A 15,406-nucleotide genomic window follows, 5' to 3' on the forward strand; every position below is an offset into this window, starting at 1 on the left:
TAAAAGTGTCTTTACATCGAATATTATAATCATCGCATATATATTCTGTCATAAAGTATCGGGAAAAAAGGATTTGTTTTCGCTTTCAAATTCCATTTTTTTTTAGTTTAGCGCAACTGTTTTTTAAATCTATTAGTTATTGTGTATTGTCAATTAATAATAGACAAAAACATCGAACAAAGAACTTTTCTCACATTTTGCATCTTGCATATTTTTTTAATTTTGGATTACCATAAATGTTCAATTTGCCAATTTTCTCGAAAAATTTCGTGTCCATCACTTGTAATGTTGAGAAAACATCCATATGAGTGGTACAACGCAGTCGTACAGTGATGCATCTGCATCGCTCTGGTAGACCATCGACCTCAGAAGTAAACGTCGCGAAAGTGAAGGAAAATCTTCTTTTAAGACAGATATCTCTAAGCCGCTGAACTTTGTTACGAGTATCGACTCGAACGTCCATACGTTAGGATACGTTCCATTTAAATAATCACTTGGGTCTATAACGTATTGCCTGTCAACTAGAGTTTGAACATACACGTACATACTACAAATACCATCCAACATCTACCTTATTTACGGGATAGCTTCAACCAATATCTTTCTTTTAGCAAAACTACCATTGTGGCACTGACCAGAACTGACGTCGAGTCGTCTATCGTTTAAGAAAGAGTTTAGTTTGAAGGCAAGAACATGAATATAAATACAAAACATTTGTGTATTTATATTCATTGTTTCCCGGTACTCTCTATATAAAGACAGTTATAAGGTTTCGAAAACGAATGAATATTTAAAATACACGCAAAATTAAAAATTATTATACATGTTTTAGTACACGAATATAATTGTGAAATGTTGCCTATTTAAATATGTTTAATATAAAGGAAATAGTTTCAATTAAAGCATTGGCAAGACGCTAAGTAAATATAGTTAAATCAAAGTGTGAAATTCAGATTTTCTAATATTAGGAACAAAACATTGAAATAAATATAGGTTTGCTTAATGTCTTAAACGCATTATTCGTACTTGCAACGTCTAAATAATGGTATACTCATGCAACTACCATATCTATGTATTTCTACAACATAAACAAATACGTCATAGAATGATGTAATCCTACATCTCCGTATTGGGGCGGAGCAGAATACATTCCCCAATACCATGTCGGAAGAGATGGGTGTCGTAAGAGGCGACTAAATCCGACCGGTGGGAGGGTAAGGTACCCGCCTGGCTAGCTACCACCCCCTGATGCTGCATCAGGAGCGCCAGATGGCCATTTTTAAGGCCTCAACAAAGTAGTCGATTTGGTGATTGATCTGATCAATCATCAAATCGCTGGCTCGAAATGTTGAGGCCTAATGACTGGCCCAGGTGTGAACGACCACGCGGGCAGCATTTGATCCAATGCACTAATCTTTTGATTTGATTTTATTTCGTTGTTTATTTGACGTTTTCGAAGTGCCTTTACCTTCTTTTAGACAATGTTAATATTTTTTTAGAAATAGACATTGGATGCGGAAGAAGTATATTGTTGGTTAGGTTTCAGTACAAAATGGTAATGTAGATAGGTACAGCATTTTAGTTAAAGATCTCCAGTCGAAAATGGACGTTACCTCTTACAATACGACTTGTGATACGACGCCCTCTTGCTTCTGTATTGTTAATAGTTAGAGTGTGCCTTTATTTCGTTTGATTTAGATATTTCACGCATCTAAATTATAATGGCTTTGAGATACGTGAAAAATCTTCTGTGGGTGACCTAACTTTGAGTTGCATTGTGAGAGCATCTTAGGTTAGTTTATTTAATTGATTACTGATTTGGTTAAAAGTAATTTTGTTTTGTTGTGTAACAAACTTAATTTTCCAATTTCGACTGGCCGTCGGCCATCATCTGTAGGATACACCATTCACAACATCTATAGACACATAACTTCAAATTATCATTATGTAGACACGAAATATATTTAAGTCTAGTTGTAATAAAATAATTTTTAAATCCCAAATACACAAATGTATAGAATTCTTCCGCCCAGAATTGTGTAATATAATATTTATATTATACATTTCTCAGAATTCTGTACATTTAATAGTAATTCTAATTTTAGTTTTCTGATTGATTTTTTTTATTTTTACCGTTTATTGTTTTTATACCCGTTATTTTTTCATTCAGGTATATATCAACATTATATTTAAAACTATAATTTTAAAATGTATCTATTAGTTACTTAATTTATTTTATTTTACAAGTTAAATCCAGAGAGTAAGGGCTATCTCTATACTGATTTTGTTTCATTTTTGTTAATAAATCGAAGTAAAGGAAAACAATCGTGGTTTCCTTTACTTTGATTACTATAAATAGGTTAATATTAAGTATAGAAAGTAAGTTAGAAATAATTGTATATACATATAACGTTAGAGTTAGAGAATCTACTGTGAAAAGTCTGAAAAATCCAACAATATAAAATTAAAATAATGCATAAATATATGCATTATTGGCAATTATAATGCAACAATGTAGTAATGAATTTAAGTCTAAAATACCTACGTATTAACCGTACTGATAAACATTTATAAAATAATTTTTAGTAGACTTAAATCACAATATTTTTTTTTATCGAAAAAAGTATTTACGGGGTGCGTTGGTGAGTAGCATTATTTAGAAGATATGCAAGTATATTAATATCATTAATTAAATGATTATTTCTAGTACTTATTCGCGTATTGTGCAAATTCAATAAAGAGGAAATGGCATTACATCTTTGTTAATGTAATATTGATGTTACTTTAAATGAAGAACTGTTTTAGTGGGCTTTACCTGCCTTCATTTACCCTTTCTGTAGAACATAACGCTAAAATTATGTCACTGACTAAAAATATATTTCAGAAAAATGGGTTCAAAATAAAACACCTTATATGCTGCGATGATTATAATATTATAAATAGTTCGGTGATGATAAATTACACATTTCTACCATTTTATTTTTAAACTTGCTCATTTTTCCGTCCTTTGTTTTCTTTACATTCGTTAATTGTTGACTCTAGTTGTTTATGGTTTTTAAATAATACTACAAAGCAAACACTTAATCGGAAAATAATGCCATATTGCACTATTTACATCATAAAATCTTATCACTGTTTTAAAATATATTTGTAAGCTAGATGACATATAAATAAACCACGATGTATACAGTAATACAATATCATAGATTTTCGTAGACACATAATGGATTGATTCTTTTAGGTACTATTCCCTATTATAGATTCTTTGGCTGTGATGAAGCTAGATAAAAAAACATCACTATTACGTCTTATACCTAAATATCGGCAACAAAAACTGGTAGCGTTGTTCCTTTGTCCTTAAATGGTCGTCAGATCGCCTAAAAAGTATATGTCAATTAGAAACCCCTTGACAACTACAAAGTGCGGGAAAAACTCTACCAATACCGCGATGTTGCTACTTCACTATGTTTCTGCTATTAAAATAAGACATTTTAAGCACTTAGATGTACTCATCAGTAAATGTTTAGCTATGTTATATGGACTGTTGGAATAAGAAAAGAATGGAAGGGGTTTTAATAAAATTATACCAAACAAACTGAATTTAATTTTATATTGACCTAGCACCAAATGAATTAACGATTTTATCTTTACTACATTATAACCCTTTGGTTATGCCACAAACACCTTTGACTATATTACTGGCAAAAAAAACATTGATAAAAATTATTATGAAATACAAGCTATTCTGGAAGATTTTATTTTTATTTAAAATTTATCCACACCAGTTCTGTGGTTTTGGTTTAAAACTGAAAAAGCATGCTGCTTTATTTAAAAATTTAGAAGTATATCAGTTGGTTGCGCTAAAATGCAGACAGAATAGTGTCACAGTGTGTCAGAACTGTATGTTACATAAAATATACAGGTATTAATTAAAACAGTGACTTACGGAAGCTATTGGAGCTGGTCATCCAAGCTTATTGTGATCTCGTCATCATTACCAGACCGCTTTCCCCAACCACTGGAAAACGTGAGTTGCCCATTCGAAGCAGCAAAAAGATTTGCAGCAGCAAACAAAAGAATGACAGCCACTCGTTTAAAAAGACGTAGAGATGCCATTGTGAATTATCCAATGAATGATTTTTCGCCTACGTTCCCGTTTTTATACAACCGTAAGAAACCTATGAAATGAATGTAATTATCTAGTTTATAAGAAAAACTTTCCGTCCGTGGGAATGTAAAAGTTTTGTATAGGAACGAAAGAAAAGATAGATATATTTAAATAATAGTATGCGATAAACGATAACAGACCTGTAGTAAATGTAATAAAAACTCTAATTTTCTATATTTCTTAATGAAAAAAGTTTCATAACGTAAAACTACACTTTTAAGACTTTTGTGATGATACAATAAAAATCTGAATTTTGAATTTTGCGACAGTTCTATAGTTGGCAAAATGATGTGGTTTTTAAGTTTGAGAACCGCCGAAACCAACAAAGCGTCTAATTATTTTCTAACTTTCCCCTACTAATTTGCCATTCCTTGGAGAAAATTAAAATAACCTATGGCTTCTTGGTGTATAAAATGCCCGTATTTACTATTAGCACCATCATATCATCTCATCTTGTTAACCATTACAATACAAAATGTACAAGCTTTTTTTCTTCCTATTCATCGCCACGTGCTTGTGTTTGACACAAGCACAGCTTACATTTACATCAAGTTGGGGTGGAAAACGATCTCTAGGCATGTCCTGCAGAAGTGACGAGGCTGTTGCTAAAATCTACCGAATGATTCAGGTAAGGTTTATTTCTATTCATGTTTAGAATTTATATCTAGAAAACTGCATTTTTAATTTTATATGCACCGTCTCATTCTTTTTCTTAGTATGTACAGTTTGCTCTATATTTCAGTCACAATCACAAAAATTGCCAGTATAAACTAGCAACATTGTTTTTAAACTAGCAACATTTAGTCAAATGTATTTTTTTTACAGCACGAAGCAGAGCGACTGCTAATGTGTCAAAAACCCTGAAGGCCGAATCTCTCGTTAAATTTCACATGACGATAAAGCATTTGTATGAAGGAAATTTCATCTTTAGTTTATCATGTTTTCACTATTTATAAGTGTAACTTTGTTATTAATTAATAAACATTTGATATAATCATTTGGATTTAAGTAATACCTACTATATACTTTCAATATTTTGTGGGTACCATACTTGGTACATCACATACCCCATAACCCGGAGGTTTTTAGGTGGTTTCTTAGCGAAAAAGGATTTTTTGTAGGCACGGAAGACTGGTCCTCTGTTCTTTTGTTTATTTCCGATATGTTGTTTATTCACCACATCATCTTTATATATAAATTAAGTGCTGTTCGTTTGTCTCGTTAAAACTCGAAATGGCCGGACCAATTTGGCTATTTATGATCTTGAAATATTTGTGGAACTTCAGGACGATTTTAACCGTGGGAAACAAATAGTAATTACAGAAAAATGCTAAAACGATCATTGAATTTTCTATGATAACTTTTCCTAGCAAAAAATTTTTGATGTCTTGTCTTTTTATAAATCTTTAATTTTCTTTTGGTTGTCATGTATTTATGAGATGCTTTGCAAAACTGTGTATTTCATAGCTGTAGTTTAAGGTCCGATCTCTCTGATCTATTTAAAAATGGTTTCACAAATATACGTAGGTGATACGAAGTTCACCGGGTCCATATAAGCAGTATTGCTCCAGCACTGCATTTTTTTCCAAAGACATTACGTTTTATTTGAAAAGAATTCGTACGTCATAAAATTATAATTTCCATACACAAAATAATACTCGTACATGCAACATAAAGTAGATCGACTAATTTGTATTCCATAAGACATTTTGAACATTGCACAAAATTCTTTAATGTCGCCCACAGCTCTAATTCAAACCGCGCTTCGTGCTTTTCACAAAACAAACAGGAATGTATCTTTTGTGTAAAGATCATAAAACCATATGATGCTACTTATGGTTTTTACATCAAGTTTAATAATGTGAGTTAACCCAGTTTTATCAAACTGGAACCTATTGAATTTATTTGGTGAGGTATTTAGATTTTAACCGCTAAAGAAATTGCGCGTTAATTATGTACGTATATAAGTATGTGTTAAATATGTACATAAAAACGCCTTTTCGCTGAAGACATGTCTGTGATTCTATTAATTACCTAAGGGACTTTACAATGAAATATGACGATATCATACGACACTTCTAAAAAGTAAACAATCGTATAATTAATCTGAATTTGTTATTATTTCGACACAAGATATTAGTATAGTTATATCGATTAGCACCTAATTACGGACAAACGAATTCAGTATAGTACTTATAGATAAATAGTACGGATATAAAATAAATCAAGCCTCTGCTAGTATACCATTCAGAAAATTCAGAGCCTGTAAATCACGTAAGATTTTTAAAGACTTGAGATCCCTTAAAAATGTGAATTTCAAATCCAAATGCGTGGGTTACCTGGAAAATATATGAAATAAACTTGCTGGTTGGCCCTTATGTTATTTAAAATATCTACAGGAAAAGCCTTCCATGTAAGCCGGCACCAGATCTCAAGATGATTTACCTACTCATTTTATAAAAGTTCTCTATATACATCTTAACACCGCTCCAATCCTGCAGCCCATAGATCAGTACGTGATTTCTTATTTTAACAAAATTGTAGACAAGCACATTTTTTGCAAAAGCGCTGCGAAGTGTGGATGCAGAACCGAACCTTACCCTTCCATATATAAATAAATAGATATATTGAATAAGAAATTTAAATTTGAATAAATTTTTCTTCTTGTACATTTTTCTTATTTAAAAATACTTGATTACAATTGAGATGGTGTTTTGGAAGCTGGAAAGGAATAATGATATTTCAATAATTTCCAAGTCGAGGGCATTGTTTATATAAAAATCAACTATTCGGAAGACGACTGAACGTATATTGCACATCTTATATAGCCTACTTTTCAAATCGACGAAGCCAAGAACTTGCAAGTAGGTTACGCCAGAACAAATTAATAAAAAAATCATATACAATACTTAGTAATTAATGCTACTGTTACATATATTACGGGTTTTTTAACAGAATTAAAACATATTGAGATTATTAATTGTGAAGACAAATTAAATGTAACCGCAAAGCAGGCGCAGCTGCAGCAAATGTTACTAAAAAATAATAAAGCGGCTTGAGGCTATGTGGGTATACTTTGAAGAAATGGTTTGAACTTGAATAAAATAAACCTTTATATCTTCTATAAAGTAATTGTTTTTTAAATTTAGATATTCTGTATATTAAGGATTACTTTGTCTTTGATAAACCAAATATTAAAATACAAGATTAAAAAACCTCTGTTAAAACAAAACACAATTCAAGTCTCAAATTTTATTGGTCAGGCTTTAAAAAATAACCAAATTTAGATAAAGTAGTCATATATACAATAGGTTTAGGTTAGTCGATTTCTAATTTAGAATACATTTTTAAATGATAATAATAAAATTGTATCTTCAACCATGTAATTGTTTGAATGTGCTTTGTACCCTCGGAATTTATGAATTTATAAACAATATCATAATTGTGATTGGAATTTTTTAAATCTACATGAAGTTTTATACATAAAAAAATTAAGTTTCATTTATGGTCATTTACACCATCAACAACCAGGTCAAAGTGTAAATAATAAATTAGCACTAGTTTTCCAAGCATTTAGTGGTCACATTAAAAATTTCTATAAATTTAAGATGCTGATGGAGACAATACTTGTGTTACTCCACTTGTATCTAATGACATTCTACTAGTACCAGTGTACTGCACATCATCCTCATCTAAAGCTTCTCGGATTCTCCGTTTATATATCTCACTATCAGGATTGTTCTCCTGATTTCGACATCTATCCAATTTCTTTTCTATGGCCCTAACTCGTTCACGAGCAGGACTCTCAACCATTTTAACCATTGATCTTATTTTTCTAACAGCTTCTATTAAAACTGCTAACTTATCAGGACCTGCATCTCTAAACAACATGTCAGTCACATAACTATCCAGGTTCTCTTGTTCTTTACTGGCTGCATGTAATACAGCTGCTAATGCAATTTGTGAAGGAGCATACAAAAGACAAGCATCAGTGAGAAAAACTTTTTCCAGAAACTCATCAATTCCTGAACGTAACCGCTCCGGGTTTGCCAGAGAGCATCTTGTCTTAATGTCAATAAGGAAACCCTCAACAGGACGGAAAGGGTTGTGAATAGTCAAGTGATAATTTAACTGCTGCATAAGAAGTAATTCATTGTTTAAAATAATATCAGAAGCTTTTTCTCTGTCACCTTTAATATTAGCAACAAATTGTCCAATGGATACGTTAAATTCTTCTACTTTGCATGCTAAATACACACATGTAGCGAGAATTTCTTTGGGATGATAGTCCATAGAAGAATTGTACAGATAGAAACGTTTGAAGTAATGAAATGCTGTACCAATAACTCCTTTAGGCATAGGAGGCTGGAATCTTTTACAGAATTCTTTTAAATGCAGCTCATACTGCTTTAATAACAGTCTTTCCTCTTCTGGAGATAAAAAATAATTGTAACGTTGTTGTTCATCAAAGTTCTGACCGTGTCTTGAAATAAACTCTAAGTTGTGCTTTTCTCGATGACATGCCAATTCATTTTCGTCACTAAATGTCCAAAACTTTCTTTGCGAGCTAGTTGAAAACATGATTCCTATATGAGAACCCTCAATAACTTAAGCACAATACATACATTTATTTTTAAACTTATAGAACAGTTAAAACTGTTGTCCTAGTCTTTAATCTTTATACTGACTGATATCTGATCAGTGTCACTGATCAGACACAGACTATAAATAAGACTAGAAGACAACGACAATGGTGCAAGAATGTGCAACGAATATTTCCCAGCACTGACACCTAATATATGATCCTAAGGTCCCCAGATGCTGGTAAGAAGGGAAGAAATAGATAAAGACTAACAACAAATGATAATTTTGATATAAAAATGCGCGGAAGTGCTAGTCACTACCGGGGGTTTGTGAGGGCTGAGTGACGGAGGTCAGCGAGCGCGATTAACAAAACGCACACGAGATATTTGTCACATAAATCACCGGATAACCATATTAAAATCCGTCTTAATTACTGTAATGGGTAAATTATTATAATGTATTTTTAAAATATTCGGTATAAGCAAAAACAGGCGTATTTGTTAAATTTTATTATTTGCGATACAAAGTAGTTTTACAAACGAAATAATATATCTCTAAGTAACATAAAATATTATGTTCACTAATCGGTGTGTGAAATATTTGGAGTAAAATCAATGCTAATAGAATAATATTTTGCTTGTTTTATTTCTTCTACAATCGAAAGTAGCACTTCGTCAGCGAGCAGTAAAATAATTTATTTCGAACAACCTAAAAGGCGATTTTATTTATTGCATCAATTATAGTATTTTAATCTATAAATTAATTTTCCCCATATTGACAGATTACTAAGTCTGTGATGAATTTTGTATCTATGATTAAAAAACTGAAAGGAATTGAAAACTGAGAATTTAGAACTTAGAACAGTTTCTGTCGGATTACATAGAATTTTTTCAAAACGAATTTATATTAAAATAGACAAAATAATGTCGCGGCCAGGTGATCGACCAAATCAAGCCCAAACCTATAAATTGGTAGTTGTCGGCGGTGGAGGTGTAGGAAAAAGTGCTATTACAATACAATTTATACAGGTATTTTTATACACCACCTACGATAAGAATTCTTATTTCCTTATTCTTAGTATTCACATCAATTCTGGTTATTGTCTAAAAAGATAGCAATAAATTGTCAGAACTTGATGCGTTAAGATATTTATGGGTTCGTGTAGAACATTTATTCATCAATATAAATAGCATAATGGGTGCCTGTGTTTTTGTCAAGGTAAAGAAGTAAAGACGCCGCCCACTAGTGTAAATTCATGACTAGATTTCTACATAATTTTTATTATCAATGCACATGGTAAGGATTCTTCGAATATTCTTACATCTTTTAAGGAAAACGTGTGTCGGTTACATATTAATGTGTGTATGTAATTAAAATCTTGAATTGTACTGGATTAGGTTTTCTTATTTTTATGTCAAATTACATCTGAAGAAAATGATTTTAAAATATGAATCTATTCTATCACTGTGTTTTTTCTGATTTCAGAGCTATTTTGTAACTGACTATGATCCTACTATTGAGGACAGCTACACAAAGCAATGTGTTATTGATGATATTCCTGCAAAACTAGATAGTAAGTAGATAACTTACTAGTGTTAACAAGCAGATTATTTATATTCTATTCTTTACATGTGAAAACAAAAGTAATTTTACAAAATTTTATTGTATATATTCTGTCTTAAAATGCATAAAACATACATGCTCTTAAAATTTAAAAATACATGGTATAAAGTAGATCTTGTTCTTGAAATTCCTTGATTTACTTTATAGTCCTTGACACTGCTGGGCAAGAAGAATTTAGTGCAATGCGAGAACAATATATGAGGTCAGGTGAAGGCTTCCTACTGGTTTTCTCAGTGGCTGACCATGCCAGTTTTGATGAACTTTTTAAGTTCCATAAGCAAATTTTACGTGTAAAAGATCGGGATGAATTTCCAATGCTGATGGTTGGAAACAAGGCTGATTTAGAAAGCCAGAGAGTGGTAAGATATAGTATATTATTTATTTCATATACATACTTAAATAAGTGTGTTTTTCTGTACTATCTAATATTCATGTCTATTGAATGCCATCTTAAGATCCCAGTTATAGCCATTTTATTCTATGAATTATATTGCTATATCCTCATATGATTTTCTTAAACATTTCCCCTAATACAATTAATTATTTTTTTATAAATCATTTATTATGATATAAGTAATAAATTTTTTACAGGTTACATTAGATGAAGCACAATCTCTATCCCGTCAACTCAAGATACCATACATTGAGTGCAGTGCCAAGGCTCGTATGAATGTAGACCAGGCCTTCCATGAGCTTGTGAGACTTGTTCGGAGATTCCAGGAAGCAGAGAGAATTCACATTAAGTCAGAGCATAGGAACAAGAAGAAGAAATGCACTATCTTGTAATAAACTCAAAATTGGGTGAGAATTGCAGCTATGAAACAGTAAATATCAAAGTTAAATGTCTGCAAAGATTTTGTTTTACATTTGCTGCTTTGCTTGATTTTTGCTATTCTTATTTTATTCAAAACTAAACATTTGTTGTTCAATTGACTTTGAAACTTGATTTATTAATAAAAATCTAGGCTATCTTCTAATTTATTAATTTATGTAACGATCCAACTAGAAAACAATTAGTTCTAATTCTGTGTTTTACAAATCACATAATTTTTGTGTTATTTCGTTGATACAAACATATTTTTTGTTATTTGTTGTCATTAAGTATAAGTTATATACCTCTTCACTTGCAAGTCTCTGTTATTAGTTTTATGTAAGTTAATTCATAAAGGTATTTAAATATTAATTTTTCTGCTGTATTGAAAAACCAATGCCAATTTCATAAGTTGACCTATTAATTACTTAATAATTGGTCTGACATTTCCTAACAAAAGACACTAATGACTTTAAAAATATGTAGTTTATGTTCCACTTAATATTGTATTGGGATCGGATTCGCTATGGAAGTTACATAGTGAGTGTGCTGGAATAATAATACCCTTTAAAAATTCTTGAAAAATGTTAAGTCAAGCAAAAAAATTTACACACTGCAACGCACATTTTTGCTGGTTAAGTCAAAACGCACAAATACCTGTAGAAAATATCATTCTGAGTCACATTTGAGTATTAAAATTTAACTTTTAGGCAACATGTCTCACCCCAAATTCTATGTTCTCAATTTCTTTCTTTAATATCAGTGCTAAATGTAAAATGTCGATCACATGGATATTGTATTTTAATGTAACATGGTTTTTATTACTGTCTCGAAACCAAAAACTAATTTTTATACATAAATATAAGTTGGCTCTTAATAGACATCTAAAAAATTAATTTTGTTATATGTATTTAAAAAAAAACTTGGAGGCGACATTTTTAGAACAACATATTCCGTTCAGATGTCTATTATGGGCTTTAGTTGTTTTCACATTCTCGTCAAACGAGCGTTTTCTCGATTTGAAATTTTTTACAATTTCATTGTTATGATAGTTTTTACACCAAAGTTATACATTTTGTACAATGTTAACACGAGAATGTAAATACGACGTTAGTATAAGTTTTGTATTTATTAACTATTGTATATTAAACAATTATGTTTTCAATGTTTTACGTGCCAAATAAACAGAAAAAAAATTGAAGGTTTATATTCAGCATTAAAACATTGGAAATAAAGTAAACTAAACATAATTAACAATATTAACATCTAGTGTATTAGTGTTTTATATAGGAAATCATATATTTTTATATTATTATTTGTTTTTAGGTTTTTTTGCTAAGCGTCAATTTACGTACATAGATTTTGATAAACGTTTACAATATTTAGTATGAACGCTATATTTGGCGATTTTAACGTTACAAATGTACGCACATTATTTGCTAGCTTTGATCTTAGTATTCTTTTCCGTTCCAGTACCTGTTTATCTTGTAAAAGATGTGGGTTGTTAGATCTAAAAGCTGATGTAATTAGTTCAATAATATTCTACAGCTTCAGGTATCAAACGCCGCTACCGAATTCTTAATACGATATAATGAAACTATTTCATGTTTTATCTTATTGATGAAAAGTATTTTTTCAAATCAATTTTGTGCTTTGTAATTTATTTGCTTTACGCACTTGAAAGCTTAGTCTTACTTGTTCAAAATATACATATTTTATATATTGTAACTAATTACATTTGTTTTCATATTCAAATGCTGTTCTTTTATATAATGTTGTAAAATATGATTAATCATTCTAGGTCATTTTGATACTTCATACCATAGACAAAGCAAAAATGAACACATTTTGAACAGCAAAAAAGAATGATTATAACATGCCTAATATTTTTTTTTACTCAAAGGCTGCTAAAACATTGTCTATATTATACCATATTCCATTAGTGTAAAAATGACAATTTACAGTGGATTTCATGAAAATGCTGTGATATTTTAATATCAACAGTCATTTTTTATAAAAAAATTAAAAGAGCTTTAACTAAGGCGAGAAAGTCTTACTGTTGTTAAGGGCATATTATATTATGTAATTGTAGTAATAAAGTAACATGAAAAGATAAGGCTTTTATTTACAATTTATTATGTATATATTAGTAACTGATTGCTGACAGTAGCATAATTTTGGAGGGTGTAGAAAACTAACAAAAAAGAAACTATCACGATACAGCATTTATTAACATAATTTATACATAATTCTAGGTGTTGTAGAATGTACATGAATTCTAAAGGCAGAATAATTTAAAATTTTGTGAAATCTAGAATGTTCACTTGTGAGCCATAGCTGCTAGATCAGCAATGCAGCGGTCCAAGGTCTGTTTCTCTTGATCAGGAGTAATAGCCTTATTGACATTGGTGATAACCCAGTCAACAAGATGCTTCTGTTCAAAGCGGCGTTCAAGTGCTGCCTTCTCAAGTTGGAAGTCCAGTCGTTTCTTGACCTGATTGGATAATTAAATATTTCATTTATATATATTGGTACTGAATTGATTACACTGCTTGTTGAATATTTTTTGAAATGGTGTTGGAAATAAGAAACCAAATAATAAGGAAATTTTAAAACATGGGTAGCATTCCCAAGTTTATAGCAAGATTTCCTGCAGCCCTGATAAGATTTACTTCATCAGGGATCATCAAGGATCATTAAAATTTCTGAAAAATATATTGAAAAAGTAAATTTCCTATTACCTCCTGGTAGGTATTCATAAGGCGTTCACGGTAAGCAGCTTCTAGCTGTAGAAGTACATTTTCTTTCTTAGCCTGAATAAGCAGTTCCTGGCCTTGGGCGCGCCATTGAGCATCCTTTTCTGTTGCAATACCCTCTTCCAGTGATTTTATGGTTTCTACTCTTCCTTGGTTAAGGTCAGTTTCTATTTGCTAAAAACATAATTTATTATGTGTTTAAAAATAATATAATTCAATAAGGTAATATTATTGTATAATGCATTGAAAAAGTAATATTTTATTTATAAATTTTGTAATTTTCTATCTTCAACCATATTCTTTTAAAATATTTGTTATAGACACTATAGTTCGAAAAATAGAATTATTAACACTTACATCAACTTCCTTGTCCAGCCAAGATGCAACTTTAGGGCCAAACTTAGTGGTAGCATAATAGACCATAACAAAAATAGAAAGACCAGTATAGTATTCATGTTCCATTACATAGATTTCTTTGCTGAGCAGGTATGTTACCAGACCAGCGCCGAATGTGTATGGTCCTGTCACTCCCGTTTTTGAATGAAAGAATTGAAACCTGAAATGTTAATGAAAAATACAGTTTTATTTCCATATATTTCCAATTCTGTTTATATTAGAGTAACTTTTGAAAGGTGAAGGAAAATTGTTACACTTTCTTAATGTAAAAACTGAATAGAATACACACCATTCTTCTGGGATGAAACCAAGCCTAACTTTGCCAGGTTCACCTCTTACAGGTCTAGGAAAGTTCTTTTCATCTCGTACTCCACAAGCATCAGTGGTGGAAGTTCGAGCTACAAGGGCTGTGGGGGCTGACTGCCGGGCCACTACTGAAATTAAAAGATTAAGGGTTAACAAAAAAACAACTTTATACTTCTGTTACTCGAACGAGTGTCTAAGGCAGATAAGAAAAAATCTTACAGGGAGTACTGCATATAGTCTCATTATGAGATAAAGGTTAATATCATGATTCGAATAATAAAAGAAATATTATTCGATTCATGCACATAATCGTACTAATTTAAAAATTACAAATAATGATTTCTATATATCATCTTTGTTTTCTAATAGAATTTTCAAAAAAAGAATAATCTAAAACACTAGGTAGGGTCTTGTCAAACGATTACATAAACCTGCGCAACAAGGTTAATATTATTTTTCTGTCGATGTGTTATGTTTTTGTAATTAATAGTTTAATATAAATCATACCTGAACGCAAAGCCACGCGAGATAACATATTTGTAAGCCTAATTTTCAAATAATTTGAATTTTTCCGACAGTCTCCTCAATAAACTATAAAGTACTTTGCGTTAGAGAATAGAGATGTTCCAAATTCCAATTTCCAAGCGATAACTGGTAACCGTAAACGGATCACAGATTAAAAAGAAAAAATATTATAATATGGTTTCAAATCCAGCCAATATAGTATGGGTCATGCTTTAATTATGAGATATAAACAATTTT

General features: G+C 30.9%; 3 protein-coding genes and 1 long non-coding RNA gene across 6 annotated transcripts; 1 reads left to right on the forward strand and 3 right to left on the reverse strand.

Annotated features, from left to right (window-relative positions):
- Positions 1-3,010: 3,010 nt before the first annotated feature.
- Positions 3,011-4,114, reverse strand: LOC123689718. The gene is made up of 2 exons (XR_006750630.1): positions 3,947-4,114; positions 3,011-3,377 (listed from the first exon to the last, which is right to left on the reverse strand). It is a non-coding gene; the product is annotated as an uncharacterized LOC123689718 (long non-coding RNA).
- Positions 4,115-7,405: 3,291 nt separating this feature from the next.
- On the reverse strand, positions 7,406-8,868 carry LOC110998625 (cyclin-H). The gene has a single exon (XM_022267352.2). The coding sequence runs from the start codon at positions 8,747-8,749 to the stop codon at positions 7,772-7,774; it is 978 nt and encodes a 325-aa protein (XP_022123044.1). The 5' UTR covers positions 8,750-8,868; the 3' UTR covers positions 7,406-7,771.
- Positions 8,869-9,568: 700 nt separating this feature from the next.
- On the forward strand, positions 9,569-13,302 carry LOC110998611 (ras-like protein 2). Of its 2 annotated transcripts, none has more exons than XM_022267328.2 (4): positions 9,569-9,780; positions 10,238-10,325; positions 10,523-10,734; positions 10,967-13,302. In XM_022267328.2, exons 1-4 carry the CDS (start codon positions 9,676-9,678, stop codon positions 11,159-11,161), a joined length of 600 nt encoding a protein of 199 aa, XP_022123020.1. In that variant the 5' UTR covers positions 9,569-9,675; the 3' UTR covers positions 11,162-13,302. The 2 variants fall into 2 exon arrangements, with proteins under 2 accessions (XP_022123020.1, XP_045486997.1); XM_045631041.1 differs by lacking the exon at positions 9,569-9,780 and adding an exon at positions 9,949-10,048.
- A 94-nt stretch (positions 13,303-13,396) lies between these two features.
- Positions 13,397-15,312, reverse strand: LOC110998610 (ATP synthase subunit b, mitochondrial). 2 transcript variants are annotated; one of them, XM_022267326.2, is made up of 5 exons: positions 15,152-15,312; positions 14,628-14,772; positions 14,300-14,498; positions 13,928-14,116; positions 13,397-13,680 (listed from the first exon to the last, which is right to left on the reverse strand). In XM_022267326.2, exons 1-5 carry the CDS (start codon positions 15,177-15,179, stop codon positions 13,507-13,509), a joined length of 735 nt encoding a protein of 244 aa, XP_022123018.1. In that variant the 5' UTR covers positions 15,180-15,312; the 3' UTR covers positions 13,397-13,506. The 2 variants fall into 2 exon arrangements, with proteins under 2 accessions (XP_022123018.1, XP_022123019.1); XM_022267327.2 differs by having other exon boundaries at positions 14,628-14,769; positions 15,152-15,295.
- Between the last annotated feature and the right edge of the window lie 94 nt (positions 15,313-15,406).

Source organism: Pieris rapae, chromosome 14 (genome assembly GCF_905147795.1).
Source record: "Pieris rapae chromosome 14, ilPieRapa1.1, whole genome shotgun sequence".
In the NCBI taxonomy this organism is placed as follows: Eukaryota; Metazoa; Arthropoda; class Insecta; order Lepidoptera; family Pieridae; genus Pieris; species Pieris rapae.